Source organism: Vanessa tameamea, chromosome 5 (assembly GCF_037043105.1).
Source record: "Vanessa tameamea isolate UH-Manoa-2023 chromosome 5, ilVanTame1 primary haplotype, whole genome shotgun sequence".
Taxonomy (NCBI): domain Eukaryota; kingdom Metazoa; phylum Arthropoda; class Insecta; order Lepidoptera; family Nymphalidae; genus Vanessa; species Vanessa tameamea.
The window spans coordinates 10,428,411-10,448,819 of record NC_087313.1 but is presented as its reverse complement, the minus strand read 5'-3'; the positions used below and the strand labels follow the sequence as shown (position 1 = coordinate 10,448,819).

The window sequence follows — 20,409 nt, the reverse complement described above, 5'->3', positions numbered from 1 at the left end:
GGACAAGTTTCTAATAAATTAGGAAGTATGTGTGTAGTAAATATTATCTGTGTATACTAAAAATGAGGAGACTATTGAGATTTTTTTGTTATGTCTAGCTGAGAGAAAACTACTAAACCAATATACATAAAACTTATACGAAAACGTTTGAATATTAACGTGACAAACTGGAAGTTCGCGTATTCATGATCTTATTCTATATACGTATAAATGAAATCAATTATTAAAGAATAACTACGATAAACATATTTGTGGTATCGTTTTCGAAATATTATTTTAAATAATAAAATTTTAATATTAGAAATGATGTAATTATCATGTAGGGTCGTAAAAAAATGAAAGTCTTCAATACGTAATCCATAATTTAATGTGATAAGTATATTATAATAATATACCTATTTAGGTATTTTACAAAGTTATGGCTTAAAAATAATTTCCATTGTAAAACAACTAAGTTGTTGATTCCGTATAAATTGCAATGCATAAAATTAATTTAATATAATATGATGGGTATTGAATTTGTTCAAAGCATTTTCGAAATGCATCAGAGTTATTCAATCATAATTTCATATCAATTTAATTTTTACTCTACATTCATACTAATACTCGAGGGTATTAAAAATATTTCTCTTTTTTAATCGGTTTCACTACGAATAAGCATATTTGCTACAATATTATGATACAAGTCTTACATTATTATAAAATCTATAACATTCTAAATTATAAAACTAGAATTTGACATAGGGGGCGCTAATGTTCCCACTACCACTCTAGTTTAGAACGAGCATAGATGCCAGTCAGGACAGTTTCTAAATATTACGGAGTAATATCAAAGTCACAGATAACACTCAAAAAGCGACCTCAGTGTCGCAGAAACAGGACACGATTTCCAAAACTGTCGTAACTAGCAACTCTACTGTCCAATGGATATTCAACGTCTTTGGTATCATTGTTATAAAAAAAAAAACAAAACAAAAATTGTCACTTGTGAAAACATTAAACCAGAATTAATCTTACAGAATACTGATAAAGAACGAAATGTTAATGTCATTTAAAGCATTTTACATTAAAACTAAAGAAACAACATTCAACAAAAAAGTACACATTAATGACAGAGTAAATGGTTGTGATAAAAAATGTAGTTTAAAAAATGACATATAACAAGAATCATTGCAAATTACACGAAAATATATAAGCTTATTTTAATTGTAAGATTTATAAGAAATGCTCAAATTCAATCGAATAGAAAATTCTGATTTGTGCAGACACTTGTTTGTTAGTCTGAATAATAAATATATCCTGTCTATCGAGGAAGTTAACCACGTCTAGTTCTACAAATGCCCTATAAGTTTATCGAGGGGTTAGCAATAATATAAAGCCATCTTCACATAATGCAATTAATTATTATAAAAAAAAATCGTGAAGAAATAGCTAATAAAATAGTCAGGAGCAATGGCAGTCGTACCGAAACCTACAAAAATTTAAAAACTCCAAAACTACAAGTTACTAGCAACACTATCGTCTCTTAACTGAAATTTCATATCTGTAATTCCTGATGCGAATGTTGCGAGTGGGGTGAGTGCGAGTTGTTGTGGTTGGTGTTGTGTGCGGGGGCGGGGTGGGGGGCTCGTTGCTGTAAGTGTACGAGTGCGGACAGCAGCCTTGTGTTTGCTTCGTCGAGAGCTGCGATGCGATGTTCCTGCGCCTCGATGACACGCTGCTTGTGTGACAGCGCGGCCGCCATCTTGCGCTGTTCTCGCCGAAGCTCCTCTTCGACACAAATCAGTCTGAAAGTACATTGATACACTTATTTCACAAACAAAATAAAGGTTAATGAGTTATTGTATAATAATTTATTCATTTAATTATTTTAATTTTTTTGTTTTCTTATTATTTTTTCTTACCGGGATATGATAGCCTTCATCTTGGCATCAGTGTGGTCCTGACCAGAGTCAGTTGGCCCCAGACGTCCTCGCAGCATCTCTACTGAACATTTTAGCCTCTCTATTTCACGTTCATACTGAAAGATCATAATTATTTTGTCAATATCATGCTCATGTTTCCCAAAATACTAATAACTGCTTAAAAGATAAACCGACCTGTTCAATGGTTCTGTGGTGCTTAGTGCGCCGTCTACCCGTTGTACTGTATAACGTTTCGTCCACTTCGTCAGAGCTGTCCGTGAGTTCCCTGGCAGATTCTAAGCTAAGTCGTCGCTGCAACTTATCTCTTGCAGGCAAATCTCTTTCGGCCCTCACCGGCGCTCTTTCACTAGCCTCACTAGAATGCGACTCCCGATTAAACATTTTAGAAGGCGACTCTCTTCTTTCTCTCACACCATAGTAATCCTGGTGTCTTTCCAAATCTTCGTTCAACCTGCTACTCGATACTTTCGCGCCAGAATACGTTCTATCCAAAGGATAATTCGTTTCCGGAATAGAACTCTCCGTCAAAAACTTTTCGGGTGAGTTTTTCGAGTTTTCCATGTTGAACAACGCCTTTTGACTTCGTGATATTTGAAGTCGGTACATTTCTTTATTTACCTCTTCCACGTTTGATTCAGATCTGCTCATTGGATAGCCAGAATCCGTGGAAATGTGGTGAGGTTTACTTTCATACAACGACTCACCTCTTTGGCCGAAGTGCTTAAGGTTAAGCTGATTTTGATTAGTCGAGTAGGAGAGCATAGGATTTGTTCTAGGCATTCGTGTTTTACTACTTTTTCTCAAACTTGGAGAATTACTAGAAGACTCGTCTTCTCTTATTCTAGGAGAGTGACTTTGATTACTCCTCTGGTACAAATCTTCGTAATTACAATTATCTCTGGTGAGTTTTCGGTGGGTATTGTTGCGATTCTGTTGGTCAAAGTTTCTACCATCATCGTTGAAGTTGGTAGAACCCTCTTCGGAGTTAGTCTCCACGTTGTCAGTGCTCAAACCCTCCTCATCGATGGATGAACTGGATGAGCCACATGGACATCGTTTGGAGTTTCTGTTCTCATTGGTTTTCTTGATTTCCTGCGATTGTCGATTATCTTCCATATTGTAGACAGGATTCGTGAAAACGAGAGGAGCTATTTTAGTATTGGCATTTGTGTTACTTTGTACGTTGTCAGCCGTTGTGAAGTTTTGTATACCATATTTCTGAATATCATATTCAATCTTCTGTTGCACTGGGCTCTTTGGATAGAACTTCTCATTTTTACTGTCGTAATACTGTTTATCTCTCTGTTTTTGGTAATTTAGCTGTGAATAACGACTCATTGGCTGCCCGCCGTTTTCGTATGGCTGATGTAAGTGCGTTGTGTTTTCGATGGGACTAGAACTTTGGCTGTATGTTGCGATACTTTGATATCCAGAGCTCGCGACATTCGATAATCCGCTGATTGAAACATTTGAGCCGTTATTTGTGTAAGAATTTTTGTTTCCATTAATAATGTTGTTATTGTTTGATTTGGATTGTGACATATTTTTTTTATTCATGATTTTTTCATCGACTATGTCAGAATCATCCGCATACTTCAAGAGGTCCGACAGCTCGTCCAACGTCGCCGTTTCCTTCATGATATTTTGCATTTCGTTGGCACTATAATTGTGATTGATACTGTCACTGCTCGGTGATCTTTCAGTGCTGTTATAGTTAGAATTATGATAGTGCGTTTGCTGGTTGAAGCTATTCGGTTTATATCTCTCCTGGAATCTCCTCTCCAAGCTTTCGTTGATGCCATTGCTAATGCCTTTAGGATACTGATCTGAGCCGAAGCCGATCTGAACGACCTTCAAGTTAACACAGTGCTCTTGATTATTGTACTGAGAACTGTATCGGTCCGGATTTACGTTTTGATTGACAGGACTCGATCCGTATCCATTCCTCGGAAGCGTCGCTGAGCGTAAATTGAAACTGGGCGATTTCGATACAGTAACATAAGATCCTTTGTACTTAGATTCTTCGGCGTTAGATTTAGATGGGCTTATATTGAACTGAACGCCATTTTTGTTCATTATTGGTGAACTGTGAGCGAAGTTGTTGTTTAGTGGACCATTGGTCGGTACATCGACGTTTTGCTTCGTTGGTGTATTGCAAGTAGGATCATTGAATCTAGAATAAAATTTAAAAAAAAATGTAAATCTTGAGTTAACTAGTGTAAAATAAGGTTTTCCGTTTGTAAATACTTACCTAAAGATATTATCACCTACTGGTGCCGGTCCGTTATCATTGCTCATCAATCTCTTATTAAGGTCCTCTAAGATTTCAGACAATGGATCCAGCTCCTGCGATAAAAAGCTTATATTGGTCTCTTTTCACAATAAATGATGCATTTGAATTTTAGTCATCCTTTATTAGCGATTAACTTGGTTACCCAAAATACAAAGACTAAAATTTACCTAAGAGAGTGGGAAATTTAAGGCTTCGTATATTGTTTTTTTTTTATCAATTCTTAAATAAGAACATAGTAAGAATATGAACCTGTATCTTTCCAGCAGGAAGTTTGGGTAAGCTATCAGCCAACAATCCATGCAGCGTTGCCAGTTGCTTCCCCAAGTCAACATGTGGTGCCCATTCTGGATCAGCATCCACTGCTACTTCGCTTCTAGAACCTTCTGAACCAGTGATGGAACCTTGTGATGCAGACGAGTTACGTTGGCTGCCATCTTGTTGCTGTTGTAGCTGAGATTGTGACTGCTGTTGTTCCTGTGGTCGCGTCTGGAGAGAATATATCAGTTATAAATTAACTTTTTCAAATTTACGCATTATTTTTAAATTATAAATAAAATATGATAGAATATGGCTGTGTTTTTACATAAACTCATTTTTATTCTAAGAGTAAACTGTCGCTAACCACTACCAAGAAAGTAAAAAAGCCAAGGGAACTTACAGATATCGATCGAAGGAAAGCTTTCATATTGGGCGCTTCCTGTTCGAGGAAATCGTTGAGGAACTCCATAAAGGCCTCCTTGCCTTGGAAGCGCGTGAAGTTAGCCAGTGTTTGAAGCGTCTTCGCTACCAGCGTCAAGTTACGCGCTGCTCGCTCGTTCGGGTATTCTGTCAAAAGCATAGTATTATTAAAAATGATTGCGCTGAAACAAAACCAAATTCAAACATTAAAAAAAAACAATGTTAATTATACTAATAATTAACGCCGATTATTTAAAGCGGAGGAGCGCCTTCGTGAATGTATCTATCCATACATCATGTTAATGATTGATTCGGTTTCTATAGTAAGTGTTAACGATTTTCCAAATCGTGTAACTTTATTGTTCCACCAATCAATTGTTTAACCAATCAATAGTAATTTTGTTGTTTGGTACTACAATTTTCGGTATGATAAAATATCTTTTTACTTACCATGAGTTATTCCAAATAGACTTGGAGAGAGAATAGCGGGGCAAAGAAAACGAAGGAAAATAGATGCACTGATTAAGTTATCCGATATATCTTCACGGCCCATAGACGATAGCCTGGAAAAACAATTCTTAAATTATTATAAAAAAAACCTGTAATCATGTCATGCAAAATTAACACGAGGAAACATTTTAAAGGATGTTTTTAAAAAGCTATGCAGTTATGCTGTTTTATAACTGATATTGCTTTTCGTATGCGTATCGTGTCTTTGTATCCAGATATTACGTTTGGTTTGGTTACACAGAAAACTATTCCTATCCTAAATGAATCGTCATTTTTTCCTTCTCTGTCCTTTTTTTTATTCGATAATTATTCAGTTTTTACCGTATCACCTGACAACACGTTTTCAGGATTTAATTAAGATGTAAAAATGGATCAGACACTAATCGTAGAACGTACAAAAAAAATACCTTTGATACTTTAAATAACCCAGTTTAATAAACTTTATAATTGGCATGGAAAAACTAACAGATATTTGTATATGCGCAACAAAGCTAGCAATAGCACAATGGCATCACCTCTCGCGGAACGTGGCGAAGCAGTCCCGCAGCGGCGGCGGGAAGCGCGGCGCGGAGGCGGCGATGGCGCGCCACGCCAGCGACACGGCGTCGCGCAGCGCGGCCTGCTGGCGCCGCAGCGCCGCGCCGCCGCCCGCGCGCTGCGGGTCCACCTCGCACTCCGCCGCGCCCGCGCCCGCCGCCGCGCTCACCGCCTCGCCCAGCGTGTCCTGCAGGTACTGGTCGCCCACGAGCTTCAGGTACGCCTCCATGCTCTTGGTGGCCAGCGAGTTCCCGCGGAACGTGAGCGAGTGGTCGCCGGTGCGCCGCACGTCGAGCGCCACCACGTCGGCCAGGTAGCGCGGCGCCAGACCCGCGCCCGCCATGCACAGCACCAGCGCACAGCCTATGTCTTCTTTCGCTTTCACGCCTAAAAGTAAGACGTAAAAATTGTAGTAATTCAAGAAACACTCATTGCGTTGATACTTATTTGGTTAAGCTAGTGCTTCAATGTAAAGTAAATTTAAAAAAAAATCTTTCTTTTTACTACTATTTATTGTAAAATATCTTACTGTCAATATTATAATTAAATTAATTTCCCTGTACGCTTAATATAGATGTAGGTTATTATTTATCAGTTAACCAGTAAGTTTCGTTAAATGAATGTTGTAACATTCTTTTGGAACAATAAACATTTAAGCAAAAATAAAACAAATACTTAACTACTAAAAATACTTTGTTTAAACGTAAGTCTTTAGATTTCGACCACCGCGGGCATTCTCGGCTGCGCACATGATATTACATTCTATAAAAGTGTGTTTTAGCACAAACAGCGCCTCTCCTCATTTCCTCCCTCTTAATATAGTTTGTCGGCCATTCCAACAAACTATATTATGAGTATACAAGTAACTTTTATTGGTCTAGGATAGGGTAAGATTATTTAGGATTCAAACTGAGGTTTTTATGATCTAGTGCCGCATAAGCTAGCTACTAGAAAAACCAGCATAATGCAATTGCTCATGTGCGTATACATTCGCAGAGCGGTTAGTTTCAAATATTAGCAACGGTAACGTGTGCGGCACTCAGGGGGCACGCTGTTGTATGACTATTTGACTTTTGATTATAAGAATACAGTCGCATTACTAACCGATGACGGGCTCGAGGTACTCGCAGAGGCGGCGATAGTTCTTCTTGAGGTAGTCGAGGAAGCGCGCGTAGTGGTCGAGCGGCAGCACGTCGACGCACTGGTAGCGGCACTTGATGCGCAGCGCGGGCGGCGGCGCGGGCGCGCGGCCGGGCGACTGCGGCTTGTCGCCCTCGCTCACCGGGTACCAGCGCTCGTTGAGGTAGCGCGACGACACGTCGTCGACCGGGATGCGGACTGTGCCTGTTGACGACATTCACATCACAGAAGTTTTTTATGGGTATCATTTTATACTTAACTAATTTTAGAGGAAGACGATTCAATATTTTTATTGATATTACTAAAAAAATACTTTTTAGACTCATAGGCTATTACTTATAATTGCAATGTTTGAAAGTGGCACCGGTAACCGAGAAGCTATCTGGAAACCGGCTGTCTTGGTGTGGGCATGTTATGCGGAGGAATGAGGACCATGTTGTGAGGAAGGTTTTGAAAATGGATGTGGATGGATATAGAGGTAGGGGAAGACCCAAGAAACGATGGATGGATTGTGTGAAAGACGATATGGTTAGAAAGAATGTTACTAGTGAGAAGACGTCCGACAGAGAAGTATGGAAGAAGAAGACATGCTGCGCCGACCCCAAGAAAAATTGAGATAAGGGCAGGAGGATGATGACTTATAATTGCAATGTTATATAAAATAAATGAGCAAGACCAAATTATATTACGTAATTATTTATCATAGTAAAATTATATTCTATTTTAATTTATTTAACTTTATATCATTCATCATTAGTCGGCTTTGACCACAACATGACAATATTTTTTTTAAAAATATAAACGTATGGAGGTAAATGAATAGTATCAATTTGTATGATAGCTAATTGATAGACAGATCACACATGTTAGGTAATGACATCAATGCTATTTTGCTGTACTTTAATTATAGACGCAAAAATAATAAATATTTTCTCATCAAAATCTGAAGGGTCACTGACCGACAAGGGCGTGCTTGTCCCGCTTGCGCGCGCGCCGCTCGGGCTCGCGGTACACGTTGACGTGGATGGCGCGCACAGCCGGCAGCGCGCTGAACTCGTACACCTCGCCCCAGAAGCACAGCTCCGTCTTCAGCTTAGACGATGATCTGAAAAAATATTTTACTTGTTAAACACTCCTAAAAACACGAGATCTTAACAAATATTCAATTAATATTATTAAAAAAATTATTAACTTTCTTAAATCTATTTCAAAATTCTTATGTACGCGGAAATCATATTTTACGACAAGTGACTCTAGGGTGACATGCCATTCTATCAATTAAAAATACATTCTACAAGTTATTAAGTGAACTGATAGTGCGGAAAATGAAGTCGATAAAATTCAATAACAAGTTACTAAATTACAAAAAAATATATATGATGAAATGAATGCAAAATATATTATTAAATCGTTCTATACTATTGATTGGTGATAATTAAAATGATAAATTACAATTGATAATTATTAAATAATAATAATAGAGATTGAATTATGAATAATTTAAATTTATAAATTCCTTAACTAACATTATAGACTCAGAATAACTTGTAGTTAATTCGTCTAAATATTTTGCTGTTCCTGAAATGGTCTATAATAATCTCAATGTTATAATAAACCAAACGCATTATAAAATGAAATAAATGATTGAGTATTGAGTATTCAAAATTATTTTTTCGTTGATGTTGAATACCTAAATTGATCTTGCAATTCTCTTAATCGATGTCAATTGGTTAGTCAGACCCACAAACGTTAAACTATAAATAAATTAAAAAATCAAACGTTCAAAGCAATAAATGATTTTGCCACAAATGAGAATATTGGATACAATTATTAAAATATATTAAATTGAAAAAAAATATCCTTTTTCTAAATATAAGGTACATAAATTGCCGTTTTTACTCTAGACTCTAAACTGTATATCCAATTAAAACGTGACTTTTTTTGACATTTGACAGGACTGAAAGGTTTAATATATTTTTTACACCCTTGCTAGAAAGAGATAACACGTTTTACATTCCACAGATTTTTAATTACAAATTTAATGTTTTATATATAACAAGCAACCCAGCCCGACTTCGCACGATTACAATTTATTAATAAACCAATAGGTATATTTATTTTATAAGGTTTTTTTTATTTCTTAGTTTATACAAGTAAGTGATAAATAAGTAATATGAATAACTATTTTATTGTGAAACTGATAATTTAACTGGCGAGGTTTCGTAACAAACTAATTTTTCGTCGCACACATGGCTACAGTAACAACGATCCTTACCTAGTGACGTGAAACACGTAAAATATCAATAGGCAACTATAATTCTATAATCACATTTCTTAATCCATGATCTACTATAATTATTTATTAATGAATTCAATCACTCGTACTGTAGCTGATAGTCGGTATATCATATGGACATCGTATGTAATTTAACACAAATACACAGCTTTAGGACATCGTAATTAAGACCACAGATGAACTTGCGCTTTGACGCTTAGGACTTTTTATAGAAACAAAGAGATATATAAGTATCATAAATTTACTAACCTTGCATATAATGTGTCGTCGAGTAGAATTTCACAGTAATATCGTTTCTTGGGAGGAATGGCTTTCGCTTCCAGCAGCCACAGTTTTACGGTCCTCTCACATCTGCGAGTGCGAATTTCATCCGGTCGCGCCGCTTGCCGTAAACTAAAATGGAATATTATTGCTTTAGTATGTATGAAGCTTAAAAATAGGATTAAACAAATACTTTTTTTTCACCAATGAATGTTGGACAGTTTGTACATATTTATTTTTTTATTTATAATAGAAAAGCCGTCTAATAAGTCTTATGATAAATCTTAATCTGATAATATTTTATTTAACTGTCAATATTCTAGAGAAGACCTTTGTTTAACAAGATTACATTTAATCAATCTTGATTTAAGGGTACATTTAATTTCTGACTTTCACGTATAGAAACGAAAACAAAACCAAATAATTCTTCGTAAAAATAAATACCTGTATATCCAGCGGTCTCGTTCCTTTCGTGAAGCACACGCGAAATATCGCGGCGCACGGTTCTCAGCGCTCAATGCGAAACAGTGTGGTCTGCCCAAAACCGACGAGTGTAGAGCTCGGATCTCAACCTTTAATTTAAAGACAAAAGCATGATTAACTAGCCAGAAAACCAAAATGTTACTCACACAAAAATATATTAAAATTACATATTTAATTTCTGAGTTAACTTTATTTGCATGGTTTTCTAATTTTATTTGATACTAGTAACACAGAACTAATGGCACTTAACCTCCTTCACCTGAAAGAGCAAATCGGTAACTTTTAAGCTAGGTAATCTTCGAATGGCGTTTGAACTCTTTGACCCTCGCCTTTAACGCGCAACCTGGCTACTATTAGACTTAAAACATGTCCATAAAATTACTAAAACCACGAATAAACCACTAACAGTTACTAAGTATCCACCGAGAAAATAAAATAACAATTAGTGAGTTTGATTGCAAACTGACTCACGAGTCTAACTCGTTTTAATTTTTTACAAAATTGGAACTATGCGTCATATCGAGATCCAAGATAGTGCTCAGTAATGTTGCGATACAATACAGCCCAGCTATTATTTAAGTATGATTCAGAATTTCGAAAGCGACTATGTTTGTCATGTATAATTTTTACCTATAATCATTTATGTACAAGATTCTGAAGAATTATATTTTTTTTTGCAGTTTAATGTGTCGGTTCTGTAAATTATATCGAAAGGAGATACTGTTGTGTGTCGAGAGCTTTATTTTAAAAATAGATACAATGATTTTGATTCATATTTAAATTTTTTTTTTTTTTAATATAATTTCTTTCTTTAAAGCTTCTAAGACTCTGCACGACAGACGCAGATAGACAGACAGAGATAACGGAACATCTACGTATGGAATACGTTTTATATTTTTTTATGTAAGATTTCTCAGGGGTCAGGCAAAACTACATATATCAACAAAAGCCGTTATTCATTGTACAATCAATAAAATTATGAGTCAATTAATCAACGCCGTTATAAAAATAAAATTTAGCCAATGATCCTTCACACAAATGTAAAACTTTAAGTACGTTATTTTTTATAGTTGGATCATTTACCTGATTAGGTGGTCCGAGGTCCATCGTGGACACAGCCGGCGAATGAGCTGATAGAAGACTTTCATGAGATCTGAAATGGAAGAGAAAATCTTATCAAGCTTTAAACTTACAATATTACATATCATTAAATTACAATCCTACAATTTTCTATTTAATTTTTGTTTCTTATATTATAACATAATTCAATTTACTCATTTAGTAGGAACTTTTTTAGTCACAAACTATTTCCTTTCCAAATAACTTGTGTCGTGGAAGTTTGCCATTTGCATATTATTTAGTGATTAAATATAGCATACAGCTACATTCCCTTTCTCTAATTAATTTGTTGATACATCAAGGTAGTTGTTTCGTGTTTATTGTCGAGCAAATACTTAGAGCGCCTCGTTAAATACGGGGCGGGGCGACACTAACTAAATTACAAAACCCCGTGTAACGTTGCGGCGTCACGACATAACGCTCTAAATAGTTTTATTTCGTTGTATTCAATTATTTGTTAAAATAATGTTAGTTTTTGTATAAGACAGAATTGTGTCGCATTATGCTGAATGCTCCCTTTACCGTTAGAACATTATATGAATCAGAGGCAACCCTCATGTCAGTAATTGCACTGGCTCATTCATTAGTTAACAATATAAAGTATTATTGTTTAGCGATGGAATAAATTGTTTTATGTATCCAAATTATATACACGGTCTGAGCCTAGGATTTGTATTGCCTTTAATAGACATTTAAGGATATTATGAGACACAAGATACAGACAGGTCTGTACGAGTAACTTTCTGTACTGTAACTGTACTTCGCGTTAGACAGATTAAAGATACATTTCACGCATTAAAGCCACTGTAAAAATATTACGTTTGAACAGACGTGACCTTTCATTGTTAGAAATTACAATTACCTTGAGGTTCGTAATGCGTGTGTCGCTGGGTGGGTGGGCACGGCCGCCAGCGCCCGCTCCCTCTCTAACTTTGTTGCCGATTTAGTCCTTTTGAGAGGGTTACTTCTGAATGATCTTTTGGAGAAGAAGAAGGAGGCCAGACGCGAAGGACTGTGTTGCGCCTGCGCACCAGGGACTGGCGTGCTGGGGGCTGAACCTCGCCGACATGCCTTTTCGTATGATGTGTCTGTAAAAAGATAGATTTATTAAGCATTTTCTACCAAAAGTAATGCAATTTATACATTATGGTATTTGCATAGAATAAAATCAGCTTTCTTACAAAAAACATGTTTACACCCAATATAATTATATTTTAACTACGAAGACGTCTGAGAATAGTCAACTTTAGTTAATACAAATACAAATCACACCAATCCTTTTGTAATAGATACAATCTCGCAACCCGCATACATTAATCGTTTACGCATTAAACAATAAATAATAATATGAATATTCTTTACCCCAACAGGACAGTGAACGTGAGTAAAATTTCATATGTATTCCTTCCAGTCGTAATCAAAACCGATTTAAAGTAACCTTGTCAATAAAATGGCCGTGTACAAAGCACGCCGGTAACATTGTTTATGATGTACGCTATTGAGACTCTGGTCCACTATCTAGCGAAAAAATCTTTAATCATATATTGAATTAACCTATAATGTTTATAAAACCGAGAATAATTATTATCCTCATATGAATGCGTAATTAAGTTAAGTTTAGTTTAATATAAAGTATTTTTGTCGTTTATATTCTGCAACTGTACGTCTCCAAGAAAATCTGATAAGAATATATCATGCGATGAATTGAAAGCTATCTAGATACCTTATTTGCATTGTAAATAAACAACAAGGCATACCTTGTTGCTGTACATTGTTTATCACCAGGGCCGGGTTAACCAAGTCGGAGCCTCTTGGCAATGCACGTCTTGGGACCACCATTTCTAACTTCCTAATAGATCTTTTCTACTTAAACGTAGGGTTATTTATAATTTCGCCGTTTTTTACTATAACACGAAGGTATGTTATAGAAATATTGACCTTTACCAATTTCACTAACAATCAAGTTTAATACCATATTTGCCTACTTTGGCTTGCCTAAGCGAAAGTCTAGATTTGGTGTTCCTACAGCACCCACTAGATAATCCGGCCCTGTTTATTACACAATAATATTGAATGTCAAGAATTATAGGTAAGTTTACATAGCATTCGCTATGCTACCAGTAGCTGTAAAGTTTTATATCTCGTATTACACACGTCAGCAAAACGATAGTTCTCTATCGCTAGCACAGCGATACTGCAGCGTGGTTTCCGGCGGACGTTGCGCACACGCCGGCCGTGACCGTTGCGCATGCACCGTTGTAAGTAATTTAAATATGCGCTTTGAACAAACTATTTGTTGTGACATGGATTTTTCGTGGATCACGCATATATGTTAACTGTAGTTTTATTAAGAAATAATCGATTTTATAAGTATAATGTGAGAAAAATACTTTACGTCAATACAGATCAGTCTTTGCTAAAGGAAATATATGTTTTTAACTGATTGATTTATTTTTGAATTTAACTAGATCTTGTAATCTATGAAACGTGTTAACTAAATACGTCCTGAAATATCTCCCACGTAGCTCAGATTGTTTAAAGTTGATCATATCAAAAGTTAATTTTTAAATATTGATCAGAAGTAATCAATACTTGCTCTTGTTTATTAAAATTAATGATTATAATTTTTTTTAACTTAGGTTACAAGACAAATGTCCTTTTTTATCATTTTTCTTTTATCTTTACTCAAGTACAAGCTGTTATGTCTACGTTAAAATAAACAAACACGACTTTTTTTTTAAATTATCCGATAACCCGACTATACCGTAATGACATGTCAACACGCCGACGTGTGAACGAAGCAGATGTTCTTCAAACCTATTAGCATTATTACTTCGGTTATGGGATGTAGTGTTACGTACTGAGTTATGGCCGCACCCTGTTTATAAACGTTGTTAGTTGTTTTTCATATAAATTTGATGAATCTATATTTATTACGTTTATATAGACTTTTGAGGACGGTTACTTCAGATTGTTAGACGAATTTCTTTTATATTTATTTTTAATAGAATTACACGTAACTATGAATTATACAAATTTCAATCTTAATTATATGTTTTAAAAAAAAAATTCATAATAATAATGAACGGATCGTAAGTTATACATCTTGCAGTGGTTAAAGCATAGCTCGATGCCTTTTTATAAGCAAATATGCATCTAATGTGGGTAACGAAATTTTATAACCAAGTATTAAAAACAAAGTCGCTAGAAGAAATTACTCAATAAATAAAAAAACAAAACTTCGTTGCACCCCTAGAGGTGAACGACCTAAAACCAATAAACTTCCACATTGCTTGGTTCCAGTGAGTCATTGCAACATAATTATTGCAGTTCGCCGCGCAACACGGAACACTTGCAAAAGGGGTTCCTGGAATTTTAAGCAATTTGAAGAGAAAACTTCATAAAATACGGTATCAGTTTCGTTTCTAGAAATTACGATTTCATTACCAGTGTTAAGTATGTGAGGTTATGTTTCGTATTCTTTCCTAAACAATCGGAAAGAATACGAAACGATAGCAAATGTAATATATTTTTTAATTATTTTTTTTTAACTTATCGTCTACCCTACCCATTCTCTACTTACAAACTCTACTAACTTGTAAAAGCATACCATAACTGCTGAACATATTTAAATGGAACTACCCAAGTTATTTCATTTAAATACACGCAGCAGTTATAGTGTGAGTGTACATCAAATATACATAATACAGTTTACTTTTATAATTTTAGTGAAACAGAAGTTTTAAGGAACAAATATTCATCGACTCCACCCTTAAAATAATTAAGTAAGTCATTCACAAAATTCATAGATAATTTCATTATTTTAGACGTTTTAACTGGACCGACGATATTAATGAAAACAATCACGCCTTTGTGCTGATAAAAGAGAGATAAGCTCGAGGAAGTGCTGCGATATAATAACACTTCCAAATATATGTTTTATATAAATATTTATGCAATCAAATAATAATGTTATTTGTAATTATGCTGTTGAATTGTATGTAAGAAGTATGAAGGTAAACGTTCACATTATGAACCCAAGTGAACATCACCTTTTCTATCAAATAAATAAAACGTACAGGTAAAAGTCTCTAGGTGAGGTTGAAAACTGCAATAATGAAGTAGTTTAATCTGCATCCGATCGATACGGCCAATATTTTGTTTTATAATTTCACATAAAGAATATTTTTATATTTTGAAACAAGATGCTACTATAAACGGCCTGGACCTTATACAAATAATTATTATATTATTCTTGTTAAAAACGCACGTTTATCATTGGCAGTAAATTGGTTTTAACATATGAGACAAATTGAATCAAATTTATGTTTTATGCGTGTCTTGAATTGTGCAAAACAAGATTCAGAGGAACACGTTTTATGGGCTTTGAAAGTAAAGTATTGGAACGTTCATAACACGATCAGAATACTAACTTCGTAACGGTGAACGTCTGCACTTTAGGAGTCTATACACCGTCGTTCGGTCCGTAAATTTAGTAAATACAGTGCCAAATTTCGAAAAGTCTATCGAATATAAATACATAGCTTAAAAAAATATTTCGTAACCTTGTTTATTTAGATATCGATAATAGTTATTGTCTTTATCAGCATTGTTATTTGAATATATTTTTTATAGATTGCGGTCAACACGTTTTTTAATCATTATCCGATACAGCATATTTCGTAATACAAAAAAAAAAACAAGGAACGAATCAGTCTGCAGATAATTTTGTAGCTTTATGATTCTCAAAACATGATTTTCCGTTTCTTAATATTATCGCCTGGACATGACATAAAGCTTATTACAAAGGCGCTGTTAGCGTCTGCTCTCAGCAGGACAAAGAGTGTGAGTACCGTCTACCATTATGAATAGTTGAACAACAATGCGGATCAAAAGCGGCGAGTCATACTCATTATCTTCTAAGTCGCTGGGATGGAGCCAGATGTCTACTACTTTATGATATGCATTTAATTTGAGCTTTGCAAGAGTACGTCCAGTTTATCAATCAAAATACAATAAATAAGTAAGCCTGTTAGACCTAAGGCTATATGTAACCAATAAAAATAGAAATATAACTGCCATGATCAGGGTAAGCAAGACCGTTAGTATAGCAAATAGCAACAATAACCAATACATGGCGAATTGGTTATTTAATCTTAGTTTAGTTCCAGTGACTTTAGATAAAATAGAATTTTCGTGAGTATTCCCAGTAGCAGAAACAAAGAGTATAATATAAATACACATCCAAAAAATGAGCTATTTTAATATATAAGTTCTTTAATTTAAAATTTATGTTCACTTGGCATAATATGAAATATCAATATTTTGCTTAATACGATTTAATGACCTCGTTTGCATAGCAAAATTATGACAGACTATAGGGAGAACATGGCAATAAATTCAAATAAGTTGCATCATCAATCTACATCAAATTAAAAAAAAAATACGTTTATTAACTTTGTTAATTTTACACAATTATCTTACCAGAGTGTACAGCCACGTCATCGTCAACATCCAAGTACGCCCGCCGTATGCTAAGAGGACTATTTGCAACTTGTTCTTCGTTCTTTTTAATTAGGGCACCAATAACTTCTTTATCGCCGCCGTGATTACCAACAAACTTATCATAATCTTCAGTTAAGTCAGTCACTATGGTGACATTATCTTCAAGTCCCTCTTCGATATGTCTCGCAGTTATACTACGCAGCAATGAATTACTTCTTGACAATTTTGTACTTCGCGATCTTCTTATGAAATTAAGGCCTGACATTTTTCCTGGGCTTTTATTTGGACTTTCAGGTGTGACAGTTATTTTTGGAGTTTTAAATATGGATGACGAACTGCTGCTTCCTCTAATTGGCGAAGGAGCATTAAGATTTTGGGGTAAAGTTTTAGACTTTTCTTTGCCCGGTGTTAGAAGTTTTGGAGAATCAGGAATTAAAGACAGATTCGAAGTTCGTATGGGATGTTTGGATGGCAATCTGGCTGTTATACTTGACGTTGATGTATTCAGTCTGTTCGAGGAAATAGATGACCCTATTGGAGAATATATTCTGTCATATCGTGGTTCAGATGATGTGGTACTCCTTAATCTTGGTTTCGAATGTCTTATGAGACTGCTCTCCGCGACTAGTTTCGGGCTCGTGAGATCGCGCTGACCTTCTCTTGTTAAGCCCTCACTGGAATTCATTCTCGATGACAAAGGTCGTCGATATCGCCTTACAGGACTGACAACGCTTATGTCACTTTCGGTTTCTATCAAGGATAGATCTCCGTGTGAAGGGATTTGTAATATTCCCAACTCTGTATTCCTTCGTTTCGGTTTTATGGGAACATCGTCACCATGTTGTCCACATATTATGGCTTCTTTTTCCTCGGGCGTCAAAGGCAAGTAATTGTCAAAGCTTTCGAACAATGGCACATAAAATACTGAGCGGCGCCTCCCCTGTTCGTCGCAGGTGGTCGAAGAGTTCGGGGACAGCGCTCTAGGCATGGTGGCCATCCGGCGTTGGCGGAAACACACCGAGTTAAGGCCTTTAGCCTTTTACACCGCCTTCTCGCCGCATCACTGCAGCCATTCGTTTCACTTTAAGTAATTTCCTATTAAATTATCCTTTTTTGATTTCATTTCACTTCACTTAAACGAAACAGGTTTTTTTCACATATTATTAGTTTCAAATACTAAAAATCATACATAGAACATTTAATATTGAAATATATGCCCAAGAAAATGGAATATATGCACATAGGAAATCTTTGCAGGGTAGCAAGTTACAACTGTTTATTGATCGCGGTAAAACAAGTACTGCGAACAGTTTCACTTTATCACGAGGCGATAAGATTATGCCGCAAAAGAACCAATCAAATATCCGAATCCAATCAAGAAAACAGGTCATCGTATATTACTTAATCATCAAATTTTCTCCTTTTTAATAACAAATAGCAGTATCTCCTCTTGAAAAATAAAATATGTAGAATAATTTGTTACTTAAAATTAACCGACTACGTCCATTGTAGATTATATTATAAAGGATATTAGAAACTATTTTTTATGTATTTTTTAAAATTAGAAATAAAAATTGACACTCGAGTAATACAGAAGTATGTAACTAATTCACTGGAAATGGAAAGTAATTATAAAGCATGTGTTTGTTCAGTGAGAGGAGCGGCTGTCGTGCTAAATGTGAACATCTTTAAAGCTACCTCATTAGTCTGCTACGTTCGCGACATTGCTGACTATCCACACTTGCGTTAAAGAAAATTTGTTTAATGACGTTTCTTCGTACAAATTGTTAGTTAACGGTTACGTAAACGTGACAGTTTTCGTTTAAATCTTGCGCTGGCAATGTTGTTTAATAAGTGAACGTGTGTATTTACATTAACGACAGTTTTATTATTTGAATCGAGTATTAATGTACATATATCGTTGTAACTTTCTCGTATCAGGTGTGATGATAGATAATTTATAAAAATATATAACATACTGTCGTTTGCGCCATTACTGTAGATATTATCTCAAATATATAAGATGTAATATAAGACATACCGATTTATATCAAATATAAATAATTTATTTTAATAAGGTTTTTCTGTATAATGTTATCCTTGAATCCCGGTCTGCATTTGACCCTGTCAGTTAGTTGAGAGCAAAAAAAAATTAAAACACGGCAATTTTAGCGTAGATTAAAACGTCTTTGTTGTGTATTCATAACGAAATAAAGCACCGGATGTCGTGATACAGAGAGATCCAAGTAGTTATATAGTGCAAGACGAAACGGAGCAAACAAAGCTTGCGGAACGAATGTTGTTAACCCGCCACCGCTTAAGAGGGCATTTATAAAACGTGTTCTCACACAAATATTAGACAAATACGCAATCATTTTTTCGTTACCTAAAACAGAGCTAAACAATGACCTATTCGGTAATTTGCACGTTCGAAATATTTAAAAAAATATAGACATGGACTATATTCACTCCTTTTTTTTAATATCTTCATTGCTACTATAAATGACAAGGATGTAATCAATCCTTAGACAGACCGACATTGACCATCGGCACGTAAAAGAGCAAAAAAAAAATGAAATTAACGGAACAGAGAAAGTATGCCTCAGTATGATTAAAAATAAAATGAGAAAAGAAACTTGATCCTTCATGGCGTTGATGCAGTCAGTGGCGTGACTAACGCGCGCAATCACGATTCAAGGTAGCGCAGGTGATCGAGACTGCAACCATGCCTACACCCTAGGTCCTTCAACTTATGATGTTATTCTTAGTCAAAATATAACTTAAAAACAATTAAATTAAATAATTTTTTTGTAAATTCAACTCGTAATTTTACAAATGTTTTATAGTTTTTTTAATGTTAGTTATTTATGTTATAATATCTTGACGGATTCCCATATTTTTTTTTAAAAAAGTCGAAGGCCGTTAACTTCGTTATTTTAAACAATGTATTCTTAGTTTAGCAGACGAGTAATAATTTACACTATCATGAAGGATGTTAAAAACAATTAAATGGCCTACTTTTGATTTATTCCCAGGAATAGTAATTAAATATATAATCATTTACAAGCAAAAGATTTGAGACTAAAATTATTGCCACATGTTAAATTATTACTATCTCATATCCCGACCACAATACGTCGCGTCGGCTACAAGTGTGCTGTGTGTGAAGATAAAAATAAATAACTTTAGCGAGGAGATATTTTTCACACGCAATCCTCGCAAATTATTCAAGGGAATTATGAACGTTCTTTACTCGTCGGTCGTTGAGTGGAATGATAAATTCTACGCGATCCCATACCAACCCCCGGCGCCGTTCTATGAATTTTTATATTTGATTCGCTACATCTATATAAATTCACACCACGAGAGATTTCAGTCCTGATAGCAGTAACACAAATTTAGATATTTATGTATATTTCTTGTAATGTATCGTTATTTCTTTTTAATAAAAAATATGTATGCTTTAATTATATACGCAGTTAGAATGGAAATGAAAGAGAACTGACACAGAGTACTCGCAAGTAAACAAACGAGTTTTCTCTGAAGTAATCGTAACATTTGTGTTTGCGGTCGCAGCTCCTGTGTTGTTATTATAAAAACATAGATTTCTACATTATGAGCTTGTCGTGAAAGAGATTGTATAATTGTAACATACAATAACA

At 35.1% G+C, this 20,409-nt stretch overlaps 1 protein-coding gene across 10 annotated transcripts in view; it reads right to left on the bottom strand.

Annotated features, from left to right (window-relative positions):
• Positions 1-349: 349 nt before the first annotated feature.
• Positions 350-20,409, bottom strand: part of Raskol (raskol) — a 140,701-nt gene continuing 120,641 nt past the window's right edge. For 9 of the 10 annotated variants that reach the window (XM_026629349.2, XM_026629350.2, XM_026629346.2 and 6 more), the window contains 14 exons: positions 12,105-12,330; positions 11,207-11,276; positions 10,085-10,212; positions 9,629-9,772; positions 8,043-8,188; positions 7,048-7,287; positions 5,922-6,330; positions 5,347-5,459; positions 4,877-5,043; positions 4,468-4,704; positions 4,177-4,271; positions 2,100-4,098; positions 1,905-2,020; positions 350-1,787 (listed from right to left, as the gene is read on the bottom strand). In XM_026629349.2, coding sequence (XP_026485134.2) covers positions 1,538-1,787; positions 1,905-2,020; positions 2,100-4,098; positions 4,177-4,271; positions 4,468-4,704; positions 4,877-5,043; positions 5,347-5,459; positions 5,922-6,330; positions 7,048-7,287; positions 8,043-8,188; positions 9,629-9,772; positions 10,085-10,212; positions 11,207-11,276; positions 12,105-12,330 — 4,340 coding nt within the window. In that variant the 3' untranslated portion in view covers positions 350-1,537. Of the gene's footprint in view, positions 1,788-1,904; positions 2,021-2,099; positions 4,099-4,176; positions 4,272-4,467; positions 4,705-4,876; positions 5,044-5,346; positions 5,460-5,921; positions 6,331-7,047; positions 7,288-8,042; positions 8,189-9,628; positions 9,773-10,084; positions 10,213-11,206; positions 11,277-12,104; positions 12,331-16,726; positions 18,016-20,409 lie in introns of those variants that run through there. The other variant, XM_026629348.2, reaches the window with a different exon arrangement.